Source organism: Lepisosteus oculatus, chromosome 8, assembly GCF_040954835.1.
Source record: "Lepisosteus oculatus isolate fLepOcu1 chromosome 8, fLepOcu1.hap2, whole genome shotgun sequence".
In the NCBI taxonomy this organism is placed as follows: Eukaryota; Metazoa; Chordata; class Actinopteri; order Semionotiformes; family Lepisosteidae; genus Lepisosteus; species Lepisosteus oculatus.
In genome coordinates this window covers 45956645-45983518 of record NC_090703.1, presented here as the reverse complement: position 1 = coordinate 45983518, position 26874 = coordinate 45956645, and the positions used below count along the sequence as shown (strand labels likewise).

General features: G+C 44.0%; 1 protein-coding gene across 5 annotated transcripts in view; it reads right to left on the bottom strand.

Moving 5' to 3' along the window:
• Positions 1-249: 249 nt before the first annotated feature.
• Positions 250-26874, bottom strand: part of nlgn3a (neuroligin 3a) — a 136037-nt gene continuing 109412 nt past the window's right edge. For all 5 annotated transcript variants that reach the window (XM_015351374.2, XM_015351376.2, XM_006632779.3 and 2 more), the window contains 2 exons: positions 11730-12519; positions 250-4653 (listed from right to left, as the gene is read on the bottom strand). In XM_015351374.2, coding sequence (XP_015206860.2) covers positions 3804-4653; positions 11730-12519 — 1640 coding nt within the window. In that variant the 3' untranslated portion in view covers positions 250-3803. The remainder of the gene's footprint in view (positions 4654-11729; positions 12520-26874) is intronic.

Here is a 26874-nt window from a genome sequence, read left to right as displayed (position 1 = left end):
GGGCTGATCTGTTGACTGTATCTGGAGTCTGCAATGTCATCCAGTCTGGAGCTGCACTGCTACACACTGGTGATCCTCCGGAACTGCACTCACCCCTGTGACACCTTCGAGACTGGCGAACCAGGTGACTTACTGGCTATTCTGTCTGATTTTGGCACTGTTGCATCAAAGTGACTTTTACTGTTAATTGATTTGGCTGATGCTTTTATCCAAAGCAACTTATCCTGGTGCCCATTTATATATTTGGGCATCATACTGCAGTGAATCTGTATCGGGACTGAGTGATGTGCTTTGCTTAAGGATACACCAGCAGTGCACCACAACCTTGCAATTATGATTCCAGAGCTTCAACCTTTCCTGCACACTGCTACCTAATACTAATAACCCCCTCCCTGCGCCCCCCAACACAGGCCTCTCCCTTTTTTTTATTGGGTTGAATGACCAGGCCAGTATTGGTGTTGGCCCTGTCTGATTTAAAAATGCCTTTACTGGAGCAGACTGGCTTGGAGCTGAGCTGACTAGGCAGCAGACTTTTGTGTTTTGACTGGAAAGTGCCCATGGCTGGGGCGGTCTGCATGCAGAATGTTTAACAGAGTACTGTGCTCTTGCGCCATGTTGCACCAGGTCAGTCTGTCTGCAGCAAGCAGAGTGCAAGCTCTGGACAGGGATAGCACAATTTCCAGTCACCCGGAGCGTGCCTGCACCCACGGAGGGCCACCGAGTTTGCAGCAGACGACACAATCCTTGCCTTTGGAGATGGCACTGCGGTTTCCTTTAATCTGCGTTTCCTCCCTGTTGACCACTCTCCCGCCCAGCCCTGCAATCTATTTCTAAGCTCATTTCTGCATCTCGTTCTTCTTTCTGCCTCACTAATAGCCCTTCCTTTCATAAGGAAAAAAAAACTCCTGGCTCGGGTGTTTAGTATGGTGCAGCTGATGTATTAAGGTTCCCTTTTCCCCTGATAGTAGCGCCGTATCTCAGATTCTCAAGGGAGGACCATCTAAGGACACAGACAATTAAATTGCAGTCGTTTCCCTTCCAGCTAAGAGACAATAATAAGTAGTGCCCTGCTGAGCACAGATAGAAAACAGCTTGGCGAAGCTCCTGCCACTCACTTCTCATTGCAGTGCAAACACACAGCCTCTCACGAGCTCCAGTTTAGGATTGATGATTTAAATGGTCTGGAATTAACACCCAGCTCTCCATTAAGTCTAGTGCCACTGATTTCCAAGGGCCTGTGTTCAGCTGAACACTACCACATCTGCAACGGACTGCTTTTTGAGTGTGCAACTGTGAGGTGAGACCACACAGTCTACAGAACACACAGCAGACTCCTCCCACTGCATCTACCTCTGTATTGGACTACTATGGCACAAAACAAGCTGGGCTACAGGCTGCATAAACTTAAACCATGTTTGCTCTTTCCCCTCTTGTCAGTTTCAAAACACCAGTACTGTCTGTGCTGCATGCACACACTTTGGCCTGTTACTGGGGGTTGTGTGACATCTTACGCAGCAAACCAGAAATTACAACCCTGTATATCTCTAATGAGATCAAAGATGAAAGAAACCAGGGAATGCTGGGAATGAATGACAGGATTCTTGCAGCCTCTACCTCGCTTCCCAGAGGAAGCCAGCAAAAGTGTTGGATTAAAAGTCGAGCGCCTTGGGATTTTTTTTTGCTCTGTGCATAGACAGCACCATGGTTGCCACTTTCGGAAAGAAAAAACCCATTCTCACCTTCACGAAACAATCAGCCAGGCAGCAACGTGCGATCTACCCTCCCTCAGCCACACTACGGCACAGATGGTGTGTTATCTGGGAGACGGACAATCTTTCCCTTCTCTGGGTCAAATCCTTTCAGTCTCTCCTTGCCTGTCCAGCTCTGTCCCTGTCCAATTCATCTTCCATCTTTTCCTCCAAGCCCCCGACCACTGAGTCCCCTCCCCCTGACCCTGAGGTCCATCCCCCTGACATTGACCCCTCCTTCTGACCCCCGAGTTCCCTCCCCCTGAACCCCGAGTCCCCGCCCCCTGACCCCAGCGAGACTGGTTCTCGCATTCACACTTGTTCTGACCGGCGTGCGGACAGAAGCTTTAGCTCGATTGCCTGTGGGTACCGTGGAAAGTCATGAGGCAGAAATGTCTCACAAACCAGTTGCATCGGGACTTCACCCCTTCCCACGTTTGACGTCAAACTACAAACTGATATTAACAAAAAAAAACACAAGTGAACAGAATGTTTATCAAAATACAGAACAAATTTACACTAAAAAAAATACTGCTTTGTAAAACTTTTTTGTTTTCTCAAGTTTGCTGGTTGTAATTTGGCACATGGCACAATCAGCAGGTATACATCTCATATTCATATATATATAAATATTAAATGTGTATATATACATAGAGAACTGTTATAAAGACAGCAGCCCAAGGCCCATTATGTTAAACTACGATGGCAGTAAATGTGCAGAATGTTTTGAATGACTGCATCTCCAGTCAGCAGGACAGATCTCTTTATAACAGCCCTGTATATATATTTATATAAGTCGATATTTATATGAATCTATAAATAAAAGTGTGCGCTGGTATTCCTTTTCAGCAGGGCTCTGTTCAGCGCTTTCAGGCTGCTGTGTCTCTGCTAAGTGGAACTCATCCCTTCCTACAAAAGCCGGTAGAATTGTGTCAGTTAGTTCAGCTGTATCTTCTGCTAGTATTCCTTACATTTTAAATCACAGATTTCTTCTTTTTTTTTTAAAAAAGAAAAAATTAGATGTAAATAACTTTAAAAAGAACAAAAGTGCTATTCCGCAAAAGACAGACAACCATTGACGCAGCTGAAACACTACATGTGGTGAGGAAAATCAAGTGGCCCCTACCACACACAAATGTTCTACGAACCCAATGAGAGGTGTACAGGTACATACAAGCTCAGCTCTCTCCCTCATGCACAGCTCTGTGTGTAGGTGTGCATGACTATGGAGAGATCAATAAGCTAGTTTGATAGATAATCTTTTAGCAAAAGATGCACTTTTTTTTTCTTAACAAAACAATCACAGTAAAGTAGTACATTTTTTTGTCTCTGCGTTTCTCACTCAGAGTCTATTTCAGGAGACACAAACCATTCATATTGTAAGTCAAAAAAACGAACCAAAAATAAAACCCCACTCGTTTTTTGTTTAATAAAGATATGCAACGGACGATATGGTTGTTTAATGCTTATTATTTTTTTCTCCTTCGCTTCTGAAACTTCCACGCGGCAAGAATGTCGCAGGTCAGAAAGAGTGAACAAAAAACGTAAATAAAGGACGTAGCTTTTTTTTTTGTAAGGCATTGTAAAAAAAAAGAAAAGAAAACTGAACAAAAACTGTAGACATCTCAGTAGAGGCCATTGTTTTTAAACTAATTTCCCACAAGGAGACAGAAATGGGAAATAAAAAGCACTTTTTTTTTTGTTCATATGAAAACAAATTGTTCATTTCTTAATTTTCCAGTCTGCTTAAAAGGCTTTTTTTGTTGTTGTTGTTCTTTGAAAATAGAAAACAAGTGTCGTGGAAAGCCTCTCCTGCGAGAGGCGAGAGGCTGTTCTGTTTTGGCAGTTCGGCACCATACTGACATCCAGGGCTTCCGGGCCTTGCCGTAATAAAACCAACGTGTTTCTTGTTGGAAGAGTCTGTCGTGTCTTTCGACGTTCTCCTCCTATCCCGCGTTATTTATAAAAAGGAAATCTTAGCCCCCACCCTCCCCCCTCCCCCTTCCTTCCTTGTCTCCCCCCTCTGCCCCCCTCCCTCTGGCCTGGGGGTTAAAGCTATACGCGGGTGGTGGAGTGTGAGTGAGGCAGCCCGGTGCTGTTGAAGCCGGCCGTGAAGGTGTTGTAGGGGTGCAGGTTCTGCATGCCCACCAGCGAGTTGGGGATCATGGTGATGGTGTTGGGCGTCATGAGGGGGATGTCGTCGGGCGAGCGGCGCAGGGTGAGCGCGTAGTCGGGCAGGGAGGCCATGCGCAGCGGGTCGTGCGGGGGCACGCCCTCGCACTCGTGGTGGGTCTGGTTCATCTGCAGCGACATGATCTCCTCCTCGGGCGCGTGGGCGATGTCGTTGGCGTTGGCGCTGCGCTGCGGGCTGGGCTGCCGGTGGGAGTCCTGGCGCCGCTTGTCCTTGCGGTAGTAGAGGGCGGCGAAGGCCAGCACGTTGAGGAAGAGCAGCGAGGCGCCCACGGCGATGGTGACGCTCAGCTCCGTGGAGTAGTCGCGCGGGTTCTCCACCACCAGCGGGCCGCTCTCCTCCTCGCCGTTCCACTTCTCCTTGGCGTTCTCGCTGTTGTAGGCCGGGGACATGGGCGGCCGCTTGGTGTTGAAGGGCCAGGGCTTGCCGTTGGGCCTCTTGGTGGCGAAGGAGTTCTGGGTGGTCTCGGGCGGGGGCACCTTCGTGGTGGTGGAGGTGTAATGGAACATGTCGTGCAGGTTGTACAGGTGGGGCACCAGGTGCTTCCAGAAGGCCACCTTCGTGGCGCGGTAGTGGTCCCTGACGCGGGGCTTCAGGCCGATGTGGAGGTACAGCTGGTCCTGGGGGTTGTACTTGGACCACGCCACCTCCTCGAAGCGGTTGGCCTTTGTGTGGATAAATTTGGTGTCCTGGGGCACCGGCTTGTTGGGGTCCCTAGAAAAACAGAACCAGACCAGCGGTGAGTTTATCTACATGCGCGTCCTGTTCAACATTCAACGCATTACAGCAAAGCGCCTTCAACTCAGAATTATTACAGAACACGTAAGAATTTGTATGTTTGAGTAAGCAGCTTGTTTGTGTTAAAGAGCAGTGCAATGCACACTGGGAATGACTTTGTGAAGGCAGGGGGACTCCTGCCAATGTCAATTCGACAAATCTCAAACCACAGGAACGGTACACAAGCTGGAGCCAATTGCAGGGCTGAACCTGATGGGAGCAGTCGCAGGGATCCACCTCTAGGGGGCAGTGTTTACCACTCAGCTTCCGTTGGCCCGCAACTCTAATTACATGACTGTATTGATTTATCGGCTGCATTTGCATATGGCAGTCGGGAACAATCCCAAGCCTCCTTGTTGCAAACATCCCGTAAGCCGTGGGAGCTGGGAAGAGAGCACACTTTTCTAGGTCCGACTCCTGCAAACACAGTAATGAAGTGCTGCAATGCAGTGAAAGAGGGATCACAATATAGAGATTCTCAGGTCAGATAGACAATATGACACTCACTGCAGTGCAGATAAGGTATTTAGGTCACTCTTGGAGGAGGGGGGTGATCTGATCTTCATTTCCCGTCTGGACTTCACTTGCTCTGAATACATTGTGATTCTCACCTCGCTGAAACACACAGCAGCCCCTGTTTGCTGGAGACTGCATTGGCACACCATTATCAGCCCGGTGCCAGCATTGTCTCTTAAGTTTGGACTGCTGGGATCAAGCGTACAAATAATGACTAAGAACAAATCAGAAGTGTTACTTTATTGTCGATGGGGCATACACCAAACTTGCTTTGTTACTGCAGTGATCATTCCAAATGAATATTGACGGCTGACCCCTGACTTTGCAGTGGAACGTCAGTAATTAAGTTTTGCGAGAGCACACACAAAAGAGGTAAGGTCATATCGATTGTTCACGTATTGCACATGAAGAACACGTTCTCAGTGCTGCTATATGCTTCCCTGGCCTTAGAGATGGAATAGTCTCTGGTATACCTGCCAAGGACTAAAATTCAACCAATTCTAACTACCAAACTGAAATAAGAGCAAAGCATCTCAAAGAGCACATACTGCGACAAAATCAATGGCACTCTGGAAATTCATCTTACAGAACTTTGTTTTGCACATTCACCTTGAAAACAGATTCAGTTTTGCAGTGCTTCCCACTTAGAGAGACTTCATCAACTTTCTCGGAAGAGAGTTTTCGGCAGGGTGCTCCTTTATTTAACGTTAGGAAGTGGAGCTCATGTCAGCTCAGCACATCCCTGTGTGGAGCTGCAGGTAAGATACAGACCAGCTGGCAAAAAATACAACTGCACTGGGAACTGCTGATTTCCCCTGTAACAGACTTCTGAAAAAAAAATTGCAAAACGAACATCCGAAATATCCACCCCACAAGAGTTAATCCAAAAATGGGATTTGAACCTGCAACTCTTCAGTCGGGAGCCATAACTGCTCAGTGAATTATTGGCCTCTGTTTCCTCTTGTTAGTATTTGTCCGTGTGTCAGGCCCAGGAGTGCATGCTTCTCTGCAGGTGTGGATGAGTGACGTGCACAGGCAACTGCGTACAGTATGTGTGTTTCTTGCAGCCAGTGGCAAAGTGGCTTGAATATTTTCATGCGCGCTGTCAACTGGATACATTCAGGTGGCACTCGCAAACAGAAAGAACAATATTAATCTGGCAAAATGTAATTAACAAACCCCCAACAGCTGGAGACATCAATATGCAAACCTTTTTTTCCATAATTTAATTTACAGAATTAAAAAAAAAGGAAAGAACAAATGCTTGCTTTATGTAATTACTCGCTCATACACACAGAAGCACACACAAAACAGAGCAGGTAATTAATTCCATCTTTCCTGTTCCCTCTTTGTAGTTGAAATTTCTACAAAAGAAACGTAATGCTTTTCAGCCAAATCCAATGATAAAACACATACACTTGTGTGCTGCATGATTTGACAACTAAATCAGCTCACCGGTCTCACTTAAATGTTGGCTTTAAAATAAAGAGCTGGACAACTATTATTATAAGCAGTGGCAAAGAGACAATTCTTTGGTGTCTGAGACTCTACATGATGTTTTCACTGATAAATTGAATTCTGTATTTCTAGGAGCACTGGGATCTCACAATCCCTTCAGCTCAGGGGGCTATGACTGTTGAGTGCAGAGGTGGAAACAATATTTGCACTGGATTACAGATTGTGCCATTTGACTGTTCTGTTGCTCAGTGCTCACTGGCTAAAATATTGGGTTCTCACGTAGAATATAGTGTTGTGCCTTTGTGGATGGCAATAACACTCTGAACAGGATGTGCACTCCACAGGGTTTTGAAATATTGCCACCCGATCTTCTAACAGGAAAGCCTTTAGATGAGGTGGTCATCAGGGTAGTGCTGGTGGCACTACCTTTCAATGAGTGCTTACTGAATCTGTCTCATGTCCCTTAAGCCAATTGCCTACCTTGGACAGAGTACATTCTTTTGGAATCAGGACCTAGACTTATTTTGAGATGTGCAAATATAGCTCAAACATGGAGTTAAAGAAAATGGTACTCAATAGGTAACATTTTCTTTATCACTTCAGTAGTACATTTCTTCCTGAATCCTGCAGGTCATAAAACCTGAAATAGATTAACCTGCTCTGCAGTGGGAGTTTGATGTCTGGTGATGCACTTTTCACATCCTCCTTTTTGCATTTGTGAAAGTTTATGCTTGTGGCAATTCGGAAGATGAATATTGTACAAAGAAACAGTCTAATTATATTTTAGATACGGTCAGACACGCCAATAAGTCCCTTAAGTATAGTTAACCATATGCAGCAAATTAATTCATTATTCAAACTAACCTTTTTAGATTTTCAAATGCGTTTCGGTACAGTTTCCAGGTATTGTCTGTTATTTCCTTTTGCTCTGTGGATGGGTGCCTGGTCCCAGAGCCCAAGACAGACAATCCTGATACTTAGATCAGCTGTCCAGTGCAGACTGCAGGGTCACCAAGCTGCTATTTAAAGTGTGCTACCCTTTAAAATTGAAGTAAGTTTGTTCTCACACCTTCGACCTTCAAAGCCAGGCTGAAGCATATGTGAATCTCAGAAAACATAAACCAGACCCCATAAACAGAAAATAATCATATGAGGGAATGAGTGTCCTTTGCCCTTCCAAAAAATTAAGGCTTCAGAATGTGCTCCTCCTTCTGCCTGTTTCTGTCCTATGACTCACTGTGCAGTCCCGCAGAACAAAGGCCGTAATTAATGGCTTGCTTTTCTTCTTACACAATCAACGAGAGATGCTCAGTGCTAGAGGACCAACAGGGGGGCTGAGCTGGTTGGCTGCTATCAAGGGGTTTCAGCTGCACTTAGAACGAACGGGCCATTCCACTGCAGGGTTATCTCAGTAAGAGGCAAGCTCAGGAGAATGACAAAATAGCCTTGCTTGCATGGGGGTAGGGCGTATTTAGAAGTCATAAGGCCTCTTCACTGTCTACAGGTGGCATGAGCAGCCATTGATTAGAAGGATTAGGTGAGAGACAGCTGACAAGGGGCCTGTTTCCTTTCTTCCCTTCTTAGTGGCAGGAATCCTTTCTGGGAACAAGCCTGCTCTCCCCGTGCTCATTACATTCCAGGCACACCACACCACAGCTCCCAATCAATGATATTCAAACTCCTAACAAGTGGCGCGATTTCTCGACACCCTTTAATGCAAATCCGAATATCAGCTGCAAATCTCCTCTCAAGTGATCAAGTTTTAATTGAGTGGTTAGGGCCTAAGTGGGCATTACTACAAGCTCCTTGTCTTCAAAAGTTCCAAAGTTAAGGGAAAGACTGAACTTCACTTCTTAAGAGCGGCTCGTTGTCAGTTTCTGCACCGCAGAGCTGGTTAGGCCCGTGAAGGCTTCTCTGTGGAGGTTAATTGGTTACGCAGAGCTCCCCTGACTGACAAAAATGCGTTTAATTAAACAGAGGTGCAGCTCTTCGCAGTTCAAACCGTGAGCCCTTTTTAAAAGTGAGCTCCGTGGTCTCGAGCAAAAACAAAAGGGGAGGAGGTGTGGTGTACTGAGGACAAGAGCTAGAGACAATTTAATTCAATAGCTGGATTTCCACTTCGACAGGGAGGAGAAGTCTAAGAATAAGGAAAAAGACTTGATGACAACATCCTCTATGTTAATGGCCTTGAGAGGGGAATGTGGAGTTATGGGCTTTGAGAAATGGAAAAGTGCAGAGTTGGTTTGGAGTAGGCAGGGCTTGTGTCTGCTGTATCTGCAATCACAGATCAGTCAGGTGAGAGAGAGGAATGCTACACACTGTACTAACTCACAGGGTGAAGGAGAATAATGCCACGCTACAGGTAAGATGCGATGCTAGATATCTTATTTTGAGGAGGGGGTGCGTGGAGTTCAAATAAAATGTTACTCAATAGACAATATTTGTGTTATCACTTTGGTGGTACGCCTCTTCCTAATTCCTGCAGGTCTTAAAATCTGGGAAGGAGCAAACCGCTCTGCACTGCTCTGCAGTCTGATATCTGTTACAGTGGTTTACACTTCCTCCTCTTTGCATTTGTGTGAGTCTATGATTGTGGCCATTCAGAAGATGAATATTGCACAAAGAAATGGTCTAATTACATTTTTATTTATATCTGCGACACGCAGATAAGATACTCTCTGAATTAAACTGAATGAGTTCAATTTAATGAAAAGCAACTGCACAGATTTCTAACTGGAGAGACATCACACCCCTAAAATGTGATTCTAAGTATTCCCCAGCTGTTTACTTTTAGCAGTTTTGGAAAGCTTGCTTGTATTCTGCTCAGGCAACACGGTGGTGCCCTTGTTCTTGTCTTAAATAGCACCTTTTATCTTGCAGCCTGTCTTACAGTGCTGTGCTGCACTGCAGAGGGTGATTATCAGCACACCAGGCCTGCCTAATCTAAACCAGCACTGGCCACAGTAATGCACAGCTCTGCACAGCACCCGTGATGGAGCACAGGCAAGGGAGCCAAACATGTCTAGCTCCTATCAAGGCAGAGCTTTATCAGCTTAGGCCAAACTTCACAGCTGCATCACACATCTATCTTTCTTTTTGTATTAAAAATGGGTTCTTCCTCTAGGAGTTTGCAGCCATACACACACACACACAAAATCCAACACATCTGAACAAATCAGATACTAAAAGAATGCAACTATAATTATGCAACTACATCACATAATTAGAATGATCAACTGTTCTCTTCCTTTTTTTAATTTTATCCAAATGAAACAACTGGTTCTTTATTGGTGCAAATTTAACAGTGTGAAGGTTTGATGCTGCTGTTGCTGACAAGCTGAAAGAAGCCCTTTGTTGAAGACTCACTATCTGGGATCCTTCAATAAAAGGCTGGATTGGATTCTGGGATTGACTTACTATTGAGCAGTCAAACAGGTGAAATGGAGCTAAATTACTCTCCTCTTGTTTGCCTTTGTTCTTGTGCAAACCCAGGAGGGGTTTCTTCATTATTCACGTCTATAATCCTCAGGTCTTTAAAAGCTAGTCTCCTACTGTTTTACCACACACAATACTGCACAGCGAGGGAGGGGCTCAGACTGAGCTGTTTTAAACCTGTCTCGTCTTGGTCAGTTTTTCCTCAGGAACAGCTATAATAATAGAGCCACGTCAGTGACATTCACCAACACAATGTCACTCTCTTTTTATCCCTGATAAAACCCACAGCACGTTCCTGAATTTTGGATGTCATGCATCAGTTTTATTTCCTATAAAAAACAACAACTGGAAAACTGGTTGATTGCCCTTCTCTCTCAAGCACTCATTTAGCACAGACATTTCTGCTCATGTGAAACATTGTACAAGCGATAAGGTCTGCTTCTCAATTAAAATCAGACTTTTAGAATTTTTTCATCCAAATTGGGAGCTGTTAGCAATTTGCTAAGCATGCAGCTTCTCTTTTCCTCTTCTAACAAGCCCTAATCCTGTTCTTTTAGTTTGATCTCTGAAACGCTGTGTCAAGAAAGGCGCTATACCAACGTCAATTGCTATTGTTGCTTTTGCTAACAAATGTAGAGACAGGTAAACAGGGAAATAATTTAAGATTACAGTCATCACCATTGATTTTCTTTGGAAACAGCACAGATCAAATTAAGCTTCAATCGTTAGATGTAATATGTTATAACTCTGCTCCTCACGCAGATCTATGCTGTTTTGTGCTTCGGGCAGAATTAATTTCAGAAATAAAGAAAGGCACTTGAGGCACCAGGGATTGACTGGAGGGGGGGGCTGTGATCAATAGTACTCTAGAGACTCAGTGTGTGATGCTTTCGCTAATGGCCGTCTGTCTCCTGGGTATCACAGCCACACACAGTGGGAAGAATCCCACTCCGGCCCTGTGATGTGCAACACATTCAGGCAGTTGCTGCAGGACTGTCTCATAACCCGCTCTGTGAGTACTTGACTGACCCCCAGTAACAGCTAGGGGAAAAAATGGAACAACACTCCAGTAAATAATGGAGTAACAGCCAAATAGAGGACAGGGAACGATTAAGTCAATAATGAAGTAAAAGTGCAGTGAATAATGAAGTAAAGGTTAGCTAAATAACAAAGTGACAGGTTAATAACAGTAAGCATCAGGTACATAATGGAGTGACAGGTTCACAATGCCACAGCAATCAGCTCAGGAGTGTTGTAATGCTTAGATCAATGGTGCAGTAACAATCTGGTTAATATTGTTTGGTAACAGCTTTGTAAATAATAGATGGTTCTCAAACATAGCCTAGAGAGGAATGGGGCAAGGATGCCACAAAATGAAGAGCTTGGCCCTGCAGAGACTGTGCCACCCCTGTCCCCCGACAAATTGTGCTTCCAGTCTCGATTGGGAAGTGAAATCCAACTGGAAGGTGATTGAGGAGACATGAACAAATTGTGTTTTCATTACAAAAATGAAAGAACACCTTGCTGTTCTCCCGGTGAAATCACCTGGGAAGATGATTACAGAGTTACAGCGGGAGTAATGTGTTTCAACAGATGAAACTCACCCAGTTTTGGCGAAGTTGGTCCAGTAGGTCATGACAACAGCGCTGAGCATCACGTCGTTCTTGGAGAAGTTGCAGGGGAAGAGGTCGGTGGGGCCGATCATGGGGATGCCGAACACGTAGGGCACCTCATCTCCGTGGGCGGCGTCAGACCAGGTGGGCTTCATTAGGCTCTGGCAGTGGTGGTAGAAGGCGTAGAAGTAAGTGGGCGAGCCGTAACGGGCGTGCAGGTCGGCCGTCACCACCGCCGGCTCCACCCACTGGTGATCGGTGAACAGGGCCACCAGGGTCTTGCGGCGAGTTTCGGGGTTCTCGCGGTCGGCCCAGTCCGTGTACATGAACTTGATGGTCTCCCTCAGAGTGTCCTTGCCCTCCGGGTAGCCGTACAGGCTGTCCACGAAGTCGGAGACGGAGAAGTCGAAGTCGTTGCCGGACACGCCGTCCTCGGAGTCGACCACGTTCTCCACGAACCGCAGCCCCTCGCCCTGGTTGACGCCCAGCATGATGTCGTAGTTCAGGAACTCGCCCTGCTCCATCAGTATCTCGGGGTCGTCGGGGATGACGTCGCCGTCAATGACGGGCCCAAAGGCTACATGGTAGCGGGCCGGCTGGATGTCCTGCTCCACCAGCTCCCGGGCGCTCTTCTTGCGCAGGCAGTCCACCATGTCCAGTGTGTCCAGCACGTTGCAGCCCACCTTCTCGGCCAGCAGACGGGTGTACTTCACAGGCTGGTAGTTCACTGCCCAGCTGGACAGAGCAGAACCGCTCTGGATGATAGCTCTGTGGAACAGCCCTACGGGAGAGAGAGGTGACCAACAGGGTTTGAGTACTTCGGTTTCGCACCATGTTCATGAAGATGGGTTTAAAGGTCTTTAACCTGAATAGCACAAGTCTGGTGTCAGACTACTTATTTTAGGCACACTGGTGCTAATGGAACTAATGACTCTTTGACGAGTAGAAGCTTTTTAGACTCTGCTTTGGGTATCAAATTAACTTTTCATTTTGTTTTCGTGTGGCTAACACAGCTGCCTCAGTAAATGTAGGTTCTAATTACACGGTTTATGAGCGCTGGTATTGTAGTCGTCCCTATAGTACTACTTGTGTGTCAGTGCGAATGGCTGTTTTCTTCACTGAATGTACAAATGCCACCGTTACATTCTTCTGAGTTAACCTAGGGGATGTTTGGCAAAACGAGGCGAGAAACAAATAAAGCTATTTGTTTTCACTTGCATATTCCTTGAACTTTGATTTGAGGCCATTGCATGAGAAAATTGATTCGGGGAGGGTGATATTTTCATTTCTCTAAGAGCTACACATGAGCGAGATCTGCTCCTGACTTAAAAGCCCGAATACATTGCTTAATGCTTTCTGCATTCTGTCAGCTCTGTAGCCTCACTGCAATCATCTACCTGATCGCACAATTGATCCACAGCTCTGTGTTTTTTTTTCTGTCTTTGTACTTGGCTTTTATGCTATGCTCAGTGTCCTTTACAATAGTTTACACACTACTTCTCCTCTAAGATTCGTACTTTCGCTGATAACATTTCTCAGAAAAGCGCATTTAAATTATACAGATCAGTAACACAGAAATCCGGAGCTGGAAGGGCCATTATTAAAACTTGTGCATTTCCAGGGCTCTGTGCACAAATCCGCTACTACTGTGCTCAGCTTGCTATGGGCTGTTTTATTAAGGGAAAACAAAAAGATTTTTATCACAGAGCGTCTCATAAACACCTCCGCATATGAAATCAATAGCTCTTAAATTCATATCGGCTGCCGCATGCTAGCCTGTTGAAACTAAAAAAAAACCCCAACAAAACAAGGCAGCTTGTTGGTGGTTTTTACAAAACACTCAGCATGCTCACTGGGCTCTGCAGCAGCTATTTTATGAACAAGGCTGCTGGTTATGATTTCTGCCTGTCTTTTAGAAAGGAAAAAGCAACATGAGCAGAAGAGGTTTTGTATGATATGGACTAAGAAGCTTATGGATACAGTTTTAGAAGCACAACAAAAAGACAAGAGAACCTTAAAGACTACATGATTTCCCTAACCGACAAGTGTCATTATGGAAACACAGAGTGTTGGTGGACCACGAGTTACAAGAAAATCACCGTTACAACTGTGCAATCATTGTAATTACAAATTAATTACCATGTAATAATCATGTAATACCAGTCTTGTCAGCAGTGTTTTATTTCTTTTGTTAAATACTCTGCAGCCACTACAAAGTCTGATACTCAGATAACATACATAGCTATAATCTATCATGCCTTTTAATATAACAGCCTGTCACTTAAAGTATATTCCTGGTCTTCATGTGATTTTTAAACTGCAATAAAACTTTCTGACACACATCCCCAGCTGTTCGACACTCTCTAAGCTGTTCTGAAGGGGAACAAAGCGCACAGCTTGTGCTCCGAAACGAGAGCCAGCTGCCAGCGAGTTTCCTGACAGAAACATGTCACAGAGGAGTTGAGATGATGATGGAAGGGCACCCTGAAGGAATGGAGGGTCTGATCTTCGGGTCTAGGACTGCCGTTCCTGGACTCGTTCCACTGGACTAAACCCACAGTTCCTTGCACCTGTCACTCCTGGAGGATTCCAGGACCGTGTCCTGAGCTTGAGAGAGGCAGGCAGGGCGATGGCCGAGATGCCAGGGCCCCAAAAGGTCATGTCAAGTAAAATTCACGGGAGCTCTGTGGAGCTGGACAGGAGGAACTTGAAGCTGTCTTCCATGTCCGTGCGGAGGCTGTTACTGAATGTGACGTTCCAGCCTCTCTACTGCTAGTGACTAATAGAAATTGACCAGCTCCAAACATTTAACAGAAGCAGATGCAGAGTCAGGAGGAATTGACAGAGACTGCATGCCAAGAGAGCTTTCTTTCCTCACTAATCTATACCACACAACTCAGCCGCAAATGTAGAGAAGAGAACTCAGTTAATCTACATAGTGCCACTTATTCATTATTGTACACAACTCCCTAATCTATATAACAACACTACACCCCACCTTCCCATAAGATCCAAAGGAGGCTGGGATGAGCTGGATTTCAACAGATGGCTTCTGACTCCCTGCCCAGACTGCAGTGTGCTCTTTTCAAGTTCTTTCCCAGCTAAAGCAGGCACGGAAGATATGCCCGGAAAGATGGCCAGATGTGCACATGCACCAAAGTGTGACTTTACCACATTTAAGAAATATTTGAGAAAAACTCCAGTTTAGTTTGAGATTCATCCCTGCTTTGCTCATATGAAAAGTATTTCTTGTTGATCACAATTGCTGATCTGCAATCTTTTGTAATGGTGCCTAACGGGCACCTGTTATCATAAAATCCATGCAGAGAAGACACTGGGACAGAAAGGGAGATAGAGAGGGAGTCGGGATGGCTGGACAATTGCTTCATGCTGACATAATGTCTGTGAGCAATGGGTCCCTGTGTCTTTTTATAGAAGCAGTTATATGAAGCAAGGAGATAGAACTGGCAGCATTCTTTCTGGCCAATAAAGATAAATGGAAAGGCTTTATTTTTTAATGCATGTTCTCCATTTTCCACAAGGGCCTTTGAAACTCTCAGTACCGGAGGGCAAATTTTCGAATCATAAATATTGCATGCGTGAAGGGCCATCAATTCAGCAAACAAATTAATAGAAACATAAAAAGAAAAAAAACCTTGAGAAGAAAAATTAAAATGCTATGGATGTTAATGAAACGTAAATCTGGCTAATATTGATAGAAAGAAAAATAATCAAGGGTTATCATTATCGTCGAACTCACGCCAACATAAGCTTTCCTGCTAATCTCATTAGATTCAGCACCAGTTAAAGCATTTTCAGATTTTTCCCACTACAAAATAAACAATTGGATTGTGTACTAATTCTCTCCAAGTGAAGGTTAAGAATATTAAAACTTTGATATGATCAGCTGCTGAACAGCTGTAAGCATATAGAAAAAACAACAACAATAAAACAAATTTGTACTCTAATTCCAGGAAGGCATCCTTATAGTATAGCATGTTAATTATGAATTATGAGCTTTAGCAGTATCCCTAAAGCATTGGAGATTTTTTTTTCCAGCCTGAATTCTTGACTAAAAATACATTCAGTCACTTTATAAACAAAATGCTAATAAAGCATGAATCATGGGAAAAAACCTGCACAGGGACACATTCACAGTTGTATCCACCTCAGGAATTCAGCCATGAAATGCAAATAGATGAGAAGCTACTATTCTTGGCTGTCCTCAGCCTCTGAGAGCCAGATGGGACAGCAGGATCAAAATTTTGGTTGGAAAAAACTTTGCAGACATGGGGGACCGACAAACGTATGTATGTTACTGAGAAAAGATCTATATGTTTGTGGGTGCTCAAGAACAGACTCCAACCATAGGCAAAGCTCTTATGAGCACAACCCTGTACCATGCAGGAAACGTTGTTGCTGAATTAACAGCAGGTGCTCTATTTAAAAGACTCTAAAGAGAGACCCCATCTTGGATCACTGCTAAAGTCTGACAGTGTCCCTTAAAACTTACTTCCTAAAACCAAACGTCCACAAACACCTTAAGAGCCCTTTAAATCCCAAATGCTCACTAATTACTTCATTATGAATGTGAGGAGTTTAACTCTCCGCCCATAACAGAATTAATTAATTAATTGACCCCCAGTGAGTCTATTTACAAAAACAGAGGCCATTTGGTGGCCTCTAGTGGCAGGCCTGCTGTAACTGCAGTCCCTCCAAAACACTGGCTTGCTCTAGCACTGAATGCTGCCAAGTGCTAAAATAATGAGAGCTAGAGTCAGCCTATAGCAGACATGGGGGAACAGATTGTGAGTTCTGATTTCAAAGCTGAAACATGTGAACTCACTGCATTAGAGTGCGATCTCTCTCTTGAATAGAGAATCAGGGGGTAAATAGGCAGCAGAGGGAGGTACACAGGCTCAGAGTTTTCACACCCTCCTACCAGGGTCAAGTCAAGGATGGTGCACCAAAGACTGGTTTTCTCTCTTTTCTCTGAAGGGTAATCAGAAAGTGTTGAGGCGGCAGTAAGGCATTGGTAAAAGCATTACTGTTCATCCTTTCACTCACCAGAATGCTTTACTAACTGGCATTTTCCAGTCAGTGCAAAATCAGCCTTTGCTATCTGGAAAAAAAAATCTTGTTCTATCTGGCCTGCATCAGATGCTCTGTCTCTTAGTCTGCGACCATCTGCCATTGTGGAGAGACACTGTATCTTTGCCTACGTTTATCTCGGAATATTTACAACATACTGTACCACATTCTGTGTGCGTGTTGTCTCTTTTATTTGCCTCATCTGTGTTACCTTTTTAGTCCTACAGCACCGTATCATTAGTGTCCTAATGATACGGAAAGCGAGCACAAAATGAAGAATTTTAAGGGAAATTGGGAAGTTCTACTGATCTGTACACCATTTTTTGCAATGCTCTTTGCTTGGATTATAGTGTACAGTATACAGTTATAATAATATTGTAATAGTGTAATTTTGTGTTCTTATTAAACTTGAATAATAATGGTAATAACAGTTGTTAGGACAAACCTACATACAGCAGACTTACTTAGGCTGATTCTACGTAAATTTCCTCTTATGTCTGATCATGCAGAACATTAGTGTTCTTGGTTTGTGATAACATACCTTAGTATTGACTTTCTGTCATGTTTGACTATCCAGCATCCCCCACTCCCCACGGATGTTGGATAGCAAAGTGGTTGCTGTAATAAGCTTGCCGGGCCCTTTCCAAACCTGAGACCACAAAGCAAGGTATAGCTAATTGGATGTGGTTCAGCACTGTCTGGAAAGCACTCAGTCAGTGTCTGGGATCTGGGATCTTCTTATCCCTATCCTGTCCGGACCTTGGGACCCTGCAGGCTCCAATAGCTGAAGCAGGCAATATGTGCATTCAATGCAGACAAACAAGTGCTGCCTCTCTCCCCTCAAGCACAAAAATAGAAGAAAACCGAACCCCATTTGCAGGATCGTGCCCTGTTATGACAACCCTCCTTACTGTGTATAATGACCCCAGTATACTGTGGATATTAGCCTCATTATCCTCTTGGGAGAAGACAGCCTCTGCAGCATGTTAGAGAAGCTTCATGACCTGTTCATGCTAGGCTTTCAGAGATTTCATATATATTTCATGTATTTACAATATGCTTTACGTTGCCGGGCAGGGATCTTGATTGAAAGGCTAGGTTTTGTAACTGATGGTTTAATTCAATCCATCTTTAATGAAGGGAATTACAGGCAGGAATAAATGAAAAGGCAATGGAAGAGTCATTACAGCCTCCTTCATTCGTCCTGCAATCAACATTAAACACAAAGCCTTGATGGAAATGTCCTTGAAAGTGGGTTTTCAATTCCGTCTTTATTTCAAATGGCAAGAGCATCTCTTTCTGTTTCATAGCTACATCGCGGCTGTAAAACAGATCAGCCTACGAGACAAAATCCATGCCAAGCCTCTGGTAGCCCGTTATCCCACAGATCTGCCTTCTTTCAACTTACACTGTTTCTTTCCATTGATTTTTGGACAGTTTGTAGCAAAGCAGGTTGTATTCAGAAATACAAACTATTTCTCCTTTTTTAATACAACATTATCACTTTTAAAGAGACGGGATCAATTCTTAGATCACGACACGATAAGCATTTCTGAGACACTTTTAATAAAAATCTTTACTAACTCAAGAGCTCAGCTGCAGTCCCCTACTGAATTGAAATTGAATGAGTAGCAGAGTCGCAGTCCCCACCCTCAGCCTGAATAATCCTTTAATCACCATCAGTCAGACATCAACAGACACTCACACTGGGGGACCAAGAGGTCACAAAGAGACTGGGGATTTGCAAACAAGAGTATCTTCGTTATAAGTTTTGTGCTCGTTCAATACACTTTTACATCGCTGAGGCTGCAGGGGTGAGAATGTCAATGCAGATTATATGGGCTGGCTGTAAGGGCATTTCCTCATGAGCAAAAGTGCTGAACGGCAGGGCTGCGTGCTTGAATTACTCAAAACAGTGGTTTCATTCCCTCCCGCCTTCATTAGATAATCGCAGCCTTAATTGATCTAAGAAGTGGCGTCACTCAAATACTCGATGTTTGCTTCTATTCACACGTTTGGGATTTTATTTCATTTACAAAATACTATGGTTAAAGCTCCAACATGTTTTAGAGTCAGGAACAAACAGTTCAAATTAATCTGATTATTATTATTATTATTATTATTATTATTATTATTATTATTATTATTATTATTGAGTCCATTAAGGGTTGGATTGTGACACCAAGGGCTCAGTTGGAACAAAAACCAACAGGTGGGTGTGTCACCAGGACCAGGACTGGGAACCCCTGACTGAAAAGAATGGATGCAACATGTACAGAAACCAAGACAGAGTCTCACCACATATTATGGGGAACTGCAGAAAGAAAAGAAGTCAACTTGTACATACAGGACTCTACAGAATTAATATTGCATTGACCACTCACATGAACAGAGACTTATAGTAAGTCAGAAATTGGATGACATATTCAGCCTGAATTCCAGAAATAATCATAAATGTTATAGGGAAAACACAGTTCCACTGACGCCCCAGACCACATACAGTATATCCAGCCAGTGTTTTTACAAGAGCCTGTATACCTTGTGCAACTCTCTCTGGACTCAGTGGATTGTGACATTGCCCACTGTGTGCCTGTGCCCCGAATGCTACAAATGAATAACTTTGCATTTATAATGAGGCAGATATAAGCATGTTTTAATGGCTTGGGTGACTCATAGAACTGCCTTTTTATTTTTAGAGCTTTCTTTATTTAATCATCAACTGCGCTTCAACATTGCTCTGGATTGTATGGTTGACTTTCCGTTTGGAAATATCTGTGGAATATATGTGGCTAACTGTATATTACAGTAAGGGATGAGCTTAGAGATATGTTCAGGGCTTTAGAGTTACAGTGTGGATTGGGGTCATGTGTTGCAATGTGTGGGGCCAAGGGTGTATTTAAGGCTGATGAATCTGGAATGGGTGCATATTGTCCAAGGTCAGCCAGTTGCTACAGTACCGGCTTCCAACCACCAGAGGGCACCTATACGCTTGCAGGCTACCTCATCCACTCTGGGGAGGCGTAGGTTAACCAGGCCTCGTTAACCCATCCGCACACCTCCCCTTCAGCCTATTTAAACCCTGTTGTCTGTTTCCTCCTTGGTATTGGGTTGTACCTCTTGAGGTACACTTCAGAGCCTTTTTGTGATTTGACAGCTTCCTGTTTTTTTTCCTGGATTTCTGGATTGCCCACTCGACCCCAGTTCACCTTGGTATTGAAGATTTGTTCCTTTTCTTTTTTTTTGGACCTTGCTCTATTCCTTTTGACTACGATCTCGGATCACCCCTTCTACGGCTTTCTTGTTATCTCCTCACCTGCATAGGGTCCATCATTTAACACTTGCTGATATCCAGCCTTAACACCAGTCCATCCACTCTGAAAAAACAGAGCACCCACGCACAGAAGAACTGCTCCCATGTTCAATGAATTGAGTTCAGAAGAAATGGTCATTTCAATAATAGAATGATAGAGGCTTGAATGATAGAACTTTGTCCTAGCCAGATCCTATCATATGTTAAAGTAGAATAAAGGTGGAAGAAATTACTATTAAAAACCTCCCAAACACGAGCCTATCCATACACAGATATAGTGTATTCTGTATCCAGTATAGTGTAACTGATAAAAGTGTATAAATGCCATTATTCAGCTTCTGTCAGAACAGTTTGTTGCCTACTATTAACTTGGTAAGAGTTTTTATCTTGCAATTTATTTTCTCCATTATGTCAAACCAAAAAGGACAAAGTGTAACAGCGTTATGCACTTTCTCTTTTCTTAAGTACTACACAGCAGTGTGTAAACAGCTACACATATCCAGCAGAGAGTTTAATTTGAAAAGACAAGGCATGACTCCATAAGTTGAGCTTAGAGCTGAACTTTGGCCCTGCTTGTAGAGCCATGTAGCCTGTGAGTCCAGAGAGAATAGAAGACATTCAATAGCTGCCTTTCTGGTCCAGTGATCACATCTGAGATTATCAATCTTATACATTCAAAAACAGGCTTCGGGCAGGAGGGAGAAAATGAAAAATAAATTATTGTGGATAAAACAGAAAGGCCCAGAGTTTGTTTTTCTGACGAAGTGCAGTTTTGATGTTGTGAATTCTGAACACGCTATGAGGCACCCAGAGGCAGCCACATGGAGTTCCTGCACATGCACATTGCTGGGATGTGGTTGTGTGGTGTGTTGGGATGGTCCGTGAGGAGAAATGACACGCTGCATGGAGTCACAAGGGGAGTGGGCTGAGTCTGAAGTCACAAGGGGAGTGGGCTTTGGGTCGTAAAGTACTAAAAAGGGGGATTTCCACAATGGCGTCAATGATAGTATCATTGATAGTATCTGTGGACAGAGTTGGACTCTGAGATGGTCATCCACAAACAGAGTGCCGTGCTGGTGAGCACCACTTTTGTCCTGTGTAAACCTCTACCACAACCATTGGTTCTCAGAAGGGGCTCTCTTCCATTCAGTACCTTGACCCTAATCGAATAGCTAATCAAATGATAAGCTTTCTTGGGGTAACTCAGTTGGCTGAGGAGAACCACAACCTGTCCAAAAGCACTTTACTGTCAGAACCCCCCCACCCTTCAATAATAATAATAATAATAATAATAATAATAATAATAATAATAATAATAATAATAATAATAATAATAACATTACTTTATTAACCCTTTACAATTTCTTGCATCAGGAATTAAGTCTTTTTGCATACCCCAACTTGCTCTCCATGAGACACACAGACAGGGAGAGATGCTTGGGGTCAAAGCGTGGGGTCTGCCATTGTACAGCACCCCTGGAGCAGCTGGGGTTAAGGGTCTTGCCACAGGCACAGATCCTTAGCCACAGAGCCACCGCTCCGCCCGATGTAGGATGAGCTGAGGAGGGTTGGTGTGAGGGTGAAGATGGGGCAGAGGGAGGGGAGCCACAATGAAAAGTGAGACAGCAAGAAGCAGGCAGTGGGAGAGATTAGGGTCTGACCTCCTACCAAACATTTGTTTTAAACTCCAGAGTTCAATCAGAACCCCTACAAAGTAATAAATAATGCCAATGCAGGATTCTTTGCCTTTCCCAAATATATTGATTTGGGTGTCTAATGAGCAGGAAGAAACAGAAGTCTCATGGAAAGTGGTGCAACAGGCTTCGACAAGTTCAGTGAGTACAAGCAGGCGGAAGTGAGTGAGAGTAGGGTTTGACTCCCTCCCGAACTTTCATTTTAAACTCCTTGAGTCCTGATTTAAATGCTACCACAGCATGAGAATGTACTGTGCTGGATGTGATTTTAATGGGGGCCTGTGGGAAGTGTAGCAAGAGATAAGTCAGAATATCAGCAATGGCTGCTTTCAAGCAGAAACGGTCCTAATGAGGAAAATATTAGCAGACAGGGGACGAAGCCGGCAGTGAGCCTGGCAGCCCAGAAGGAGAAGGCTGGGAAACACACTACCAGTTAGTAAACAGATGTTCCTTCTGCTTTGGACCTCAAAGCAATTAATGAAGCCTTTGCCAATTTACACAGGTCTCAAAACACGTCTAAGAGCACCTCTGACTCTGCCAGTCAGGGACATTTTTTTTTATTTTTTTGCAAAACATACATCTGTCAAAGCTGAAGCAGAATCTTACTTACAGACGAGTGGAACCTGCAGATTGAGAAATTAGAATTGCAATTGGGTCATTACAGACTGGAATTACTCTGGGCTTTGATAACAGCTTTCTAGGTTGGCTGGCAAACACAGAGTCGTGGTAGGATGGCAGGACAGACTTGGGTCCCTGAAGATGGGGAAATAAGTGGGAATAACGACTCAGAGAAAGATCTGAGGGCGCTGAGGCTTTGGGGAGGCACAATCACATCTGCGCCTGGCTGTCTTTACTCAGACCTGCCATTTACTGGCACAAGCTGAAGATTTACCATTTTAAATCTGATCAACAGCTCTGAAACAGCTGAGAAGAAACCAGGAAGTCTGCAGTGAAACCAGTTTTTGGGGTCAGGCTCGCCTGAACAACAGGTAGTGTACCAGCACAAAGGGCTCTGGTCCTTGAAATGCCCCTGTGATCTGTTTATATCAGTGTCTTCCAGGACACAGTGTGTGCTTTGATGTCTCCAAGAAATTTCATCTTTGCATCCTTAGAGGTCAGTCAACTGCCAACAACAGGCATTCAGTGCAGCTTCAAGAGGCTAGCTACCTCACACATCTGAGAGAGACAAAGTCCTTGACTGGACTGTTGAGTTGCAGAGGAGCACTGGATATTTATGAACGCAAGACACACTAGCTCAGTCACGTAGGATCTTCAGTCTTCTCTCTTCTCCAGATTTTGCTTGGTTCATATCTAAAGGTTTTCAACAGTGGTGTACGGGCTACATTTACCTCAAAGACAACTTTTTGTCTTAGCTATTCAGTATTTTTATTTAGAAAAAGTGGACTTTCCACTGTAGAGTTTAACTACGTACAGGGGAGACTGACATTTTTTTTTTCTTGAACTGAGCTGTATTCCTGAGAACGACAGAATTATCTTCCCCCCTGCTACAATGAACAGAACATAACAAAAGACTCTCCAGGCTCAGGCTTTGGCTTACGACTGAATTTCTCGGGGCCAGTTGAGATAATCTTTTATCACATAAGGATGTACTGTAACAGGCTGGTACTATTCTGGGATACCCCCCATCCTACACCGTACACAGTCCACTAAGTGTAGACGCAGTGCATGAGGCAATGTTGCAAACTGTGCCCTTCAGACTTCTGAATCAGGGCTTGTTTTCTGCCCTCTAAGTGATCCTTTTTTCCTACATGGCCCAAGCAGTGCCAAAACCACGGGAGGCTGTCACTCAAGTAGACTTTTCGAGCTAAGAACACGTCTGCTGACATCACACTACTTTACTCAGAAACGCATCCCCAGCAACAACAATGTCAACAACTGCAGCAAATTAAAGGATGCTGCTGCCTTATCACATTGCTGCCTCCAAAGAGCCCTTCACAGAGGGAAAGCATGATGGCGCTGGCGAGAGGCCGAAACAACGCTGTCTTTGCGTCTTTGCTCAGTGCAGGTCTGAAAAGGGAGACAGCAACAGCAGTGACCCCGAAGACCGCAGGCAGAGTGCCACAGGGAAGGTGCAACGTGACTCACATAGCACGGGTGGCAGCAAGAGGGTGATACTGAAAGGGACACAGAGCTGAGAGAGAATAGGCACATAAATACAGAGAACGTTTGTACCTGAACCACAGAAAAGCAGTTCGCCGAAGACCCAAAGATTAAGGTACCTGCTTGAATTACGTCTGTTGGATGTACAGTAAGTGCGGTATTTATTTAAATTCTATTGGAGTGTTTTTTTTCCTTCTTACATTCTTTTAAAACGCTGAGGAGGACGCACACCTCTCACTTTGAATCAAAACAATGACATTTGCATTTGCTGATTCCCAGGAAAAAAGTGTCACAGTGCTGGTTGATGCAGCAAAGTCTACATACAGCACAGAGGGCCTGTACACACTGTACACACTCGTCTTCAAGAGGCCGGAGGTGGGCTGTAAACGAAGAAGGTTTTCCCCACGTGGAAAACCATAAATCAAACCAAGACAGAACAATACCAGGATCAACAGGAATTAATATACGGACTACTTAAGGACATGCCTGGGGACAAATAGCTTACTTTTCATGCCATTAATTTTGTTTTTTCCTGAAAATAAAGAGCTTTTTTAGGAGCTGCCGAGATGATGCCATTTTCAGCTGTCGGTGTCTCTGGAAGTGGGTTTCCTGTGCAGGTGGGCAGAGAGATGCTAGGCTCTTCCCTCCAGCAAGCTTGGCCACGGAACCGCCGACAAAGAGAGCTTTTCTCCGATGCCAGTCTCCAGAAAGCAGACGCACGGAGAGGAAAGAGAAACGCGGCGCCTTTGCAGGGAGAGGATGGGGGGGGGGGAGTCTGAGATGGGCGCTGGAACGCAGGCAGGAGACCACTGCGTCAAAGCATTTGAATTCCGCAGGAAGTGTGAGACTGGGGTAGCTGGCAGCAGAACAATTCACATTCACTTAATGGAATAATAACACCATGTCAGCGACAGGAATAAAAAAGAAACCCATATTGTCATAGAAATGAACTCCAGTGGCTTAGAGAAGAAAAAAAAAAGTGGCTCCAATAATTATCTTTGCCCGGGTCTATAAATACTTATTCGAGCTGCTGTAATAAAAAGTCCTACAAAGTCATAAGAAGCAGAGGGTAATGCTTGAAATTCTTATTCGGTATTGTCGAAATTTTGCACACACACAGAGCTTTGAGATATATAATTCATATACTTTATATAGCGACGCAACTCAGAAATTAAGCATTTTCTCTTTAGCCGTGTTTTGCCTGCGCGTCTGTGGTTCATCTGCGGTGCACAAGTCTCTCTGGTAAAGCACCGAAGAGCAATTTGAGCAGCAGAGGAAGATGAGAAGCAAACACAAATATTCATTTCGTTTTCTTTTGACTTAACAAATGATATTACGTGTTCAGGGGGGAATGGATTTAAAAGAAAACATATGTGCAGATAGAAAACAGAGGGGGGAGTGGGCTTCTTCCCACCCTCCTTGGGAAGGAGAGTGACCTGCATTGGCACCGGGTTCGAGAAAGGACATGGCAGGTACTGTATGTGCCTAATCAGTCTGACCCTTGAAGAGCTGCTGGGCCACAAAATCAACCAAGCCAAACAAAACAGATGCCTTAAATACCCACAACAAAGTCTAGAACGTACATATTCCTCTTGACAAGAAATTCGAAAATGTTTAATTAGAGAGAAAATATTGTTCTTGCAAAATCTTATTAATATTACCACGTTTTGATTTCTTTTGGGTGATGGGGGGCCGGGACGATATTAGACACAGTCACCGAGAGCTGATAAGCAGAAGACCAAGAAGTGACATTTCACAGCTGACCTGTGTTCATAATTTATACTGCACCTTCCATTCATATTTCTACACATGACATTGAATAATTAAGGGCCAAACAGACATTTATTACACAAATGGAAAATAATGGTCTTTGTTGGCTGCCAGGAAGTTCTTAGCATGAATGATGTTACAGCGCACCTTATAGTCCATTTCCATGCACAGTTGCAGACTTCAGTATTACATCTGAATCAGCAGTTTGCACCTCTTTATTACATGTCATAAGTACTGCTTGTTAAACTACATTTATATGTCAGTGGTGCATCTTCAACATTTGGTAAACACCTTCATCCTAGGGAGTTGTAGTCAAGGTATTCTAATGAATTAACAAATGTTTATATCAGCAACTATTAAGTATAATTGTATCAGGTAGTACATGCACTCCTATGTCTATTGCACATATCAGGCTCTTTGAAGTGCAGAAAACTCTGAAGATCCCAACCCCAGCCCATAACAGAGACACTATTCTCATACATCATTTTGTGAAAATCCCCTCTTTATATAAATAACAGCAATCTTACACTTCATGCTCTAATCACAGGCGAAATTAATCATACTGCACTTTTAATTAAAAAGGTGGAATCGAGTACTGGAGCTGCTTGCTGTCTGTGAGCTGCAACACGAGAAATATAAAACAGTCAGATCAGCGTGCCAGTAAGGAAGCATCCCAGAGGTTTAATTATCTGTACTGTCAATCAAGGTGAAAGAAAACAAGAACGCGAAACACCACAGAGCAGCAGAGTCCTCGTGCGTTTCACAGACTTACTTTTAAACTAAGAGAGACGGAAGATAGTAAAAACCTCAAATGCAAGGAAAACCGACTCGGAAATGGTTTTGAAACCCAGTGTTTCGCTAAATTTAAAGTGACAACATAACAAATGGCTAGACTATCCCAGAAATTGGATTATTCAAACACAACTCCCTTTTAACACCTCACCTGTTAGAGGCTTGGGCTGAATGCCTGCACTCCTAACTGCTGTATTTACATGACAGTGCAAGAGCTCTATTCACTCCGTGGGGTCAAGAGCTGTGACTGTGAATATGGGTTTTCAGAAGTCAGATTCATGTTCGACTTTGGCTCTGACAGTATTTCACATCTTTGTGCCCTGATTGTGATGCTGAACTGCAATGACAGGGCATTCTT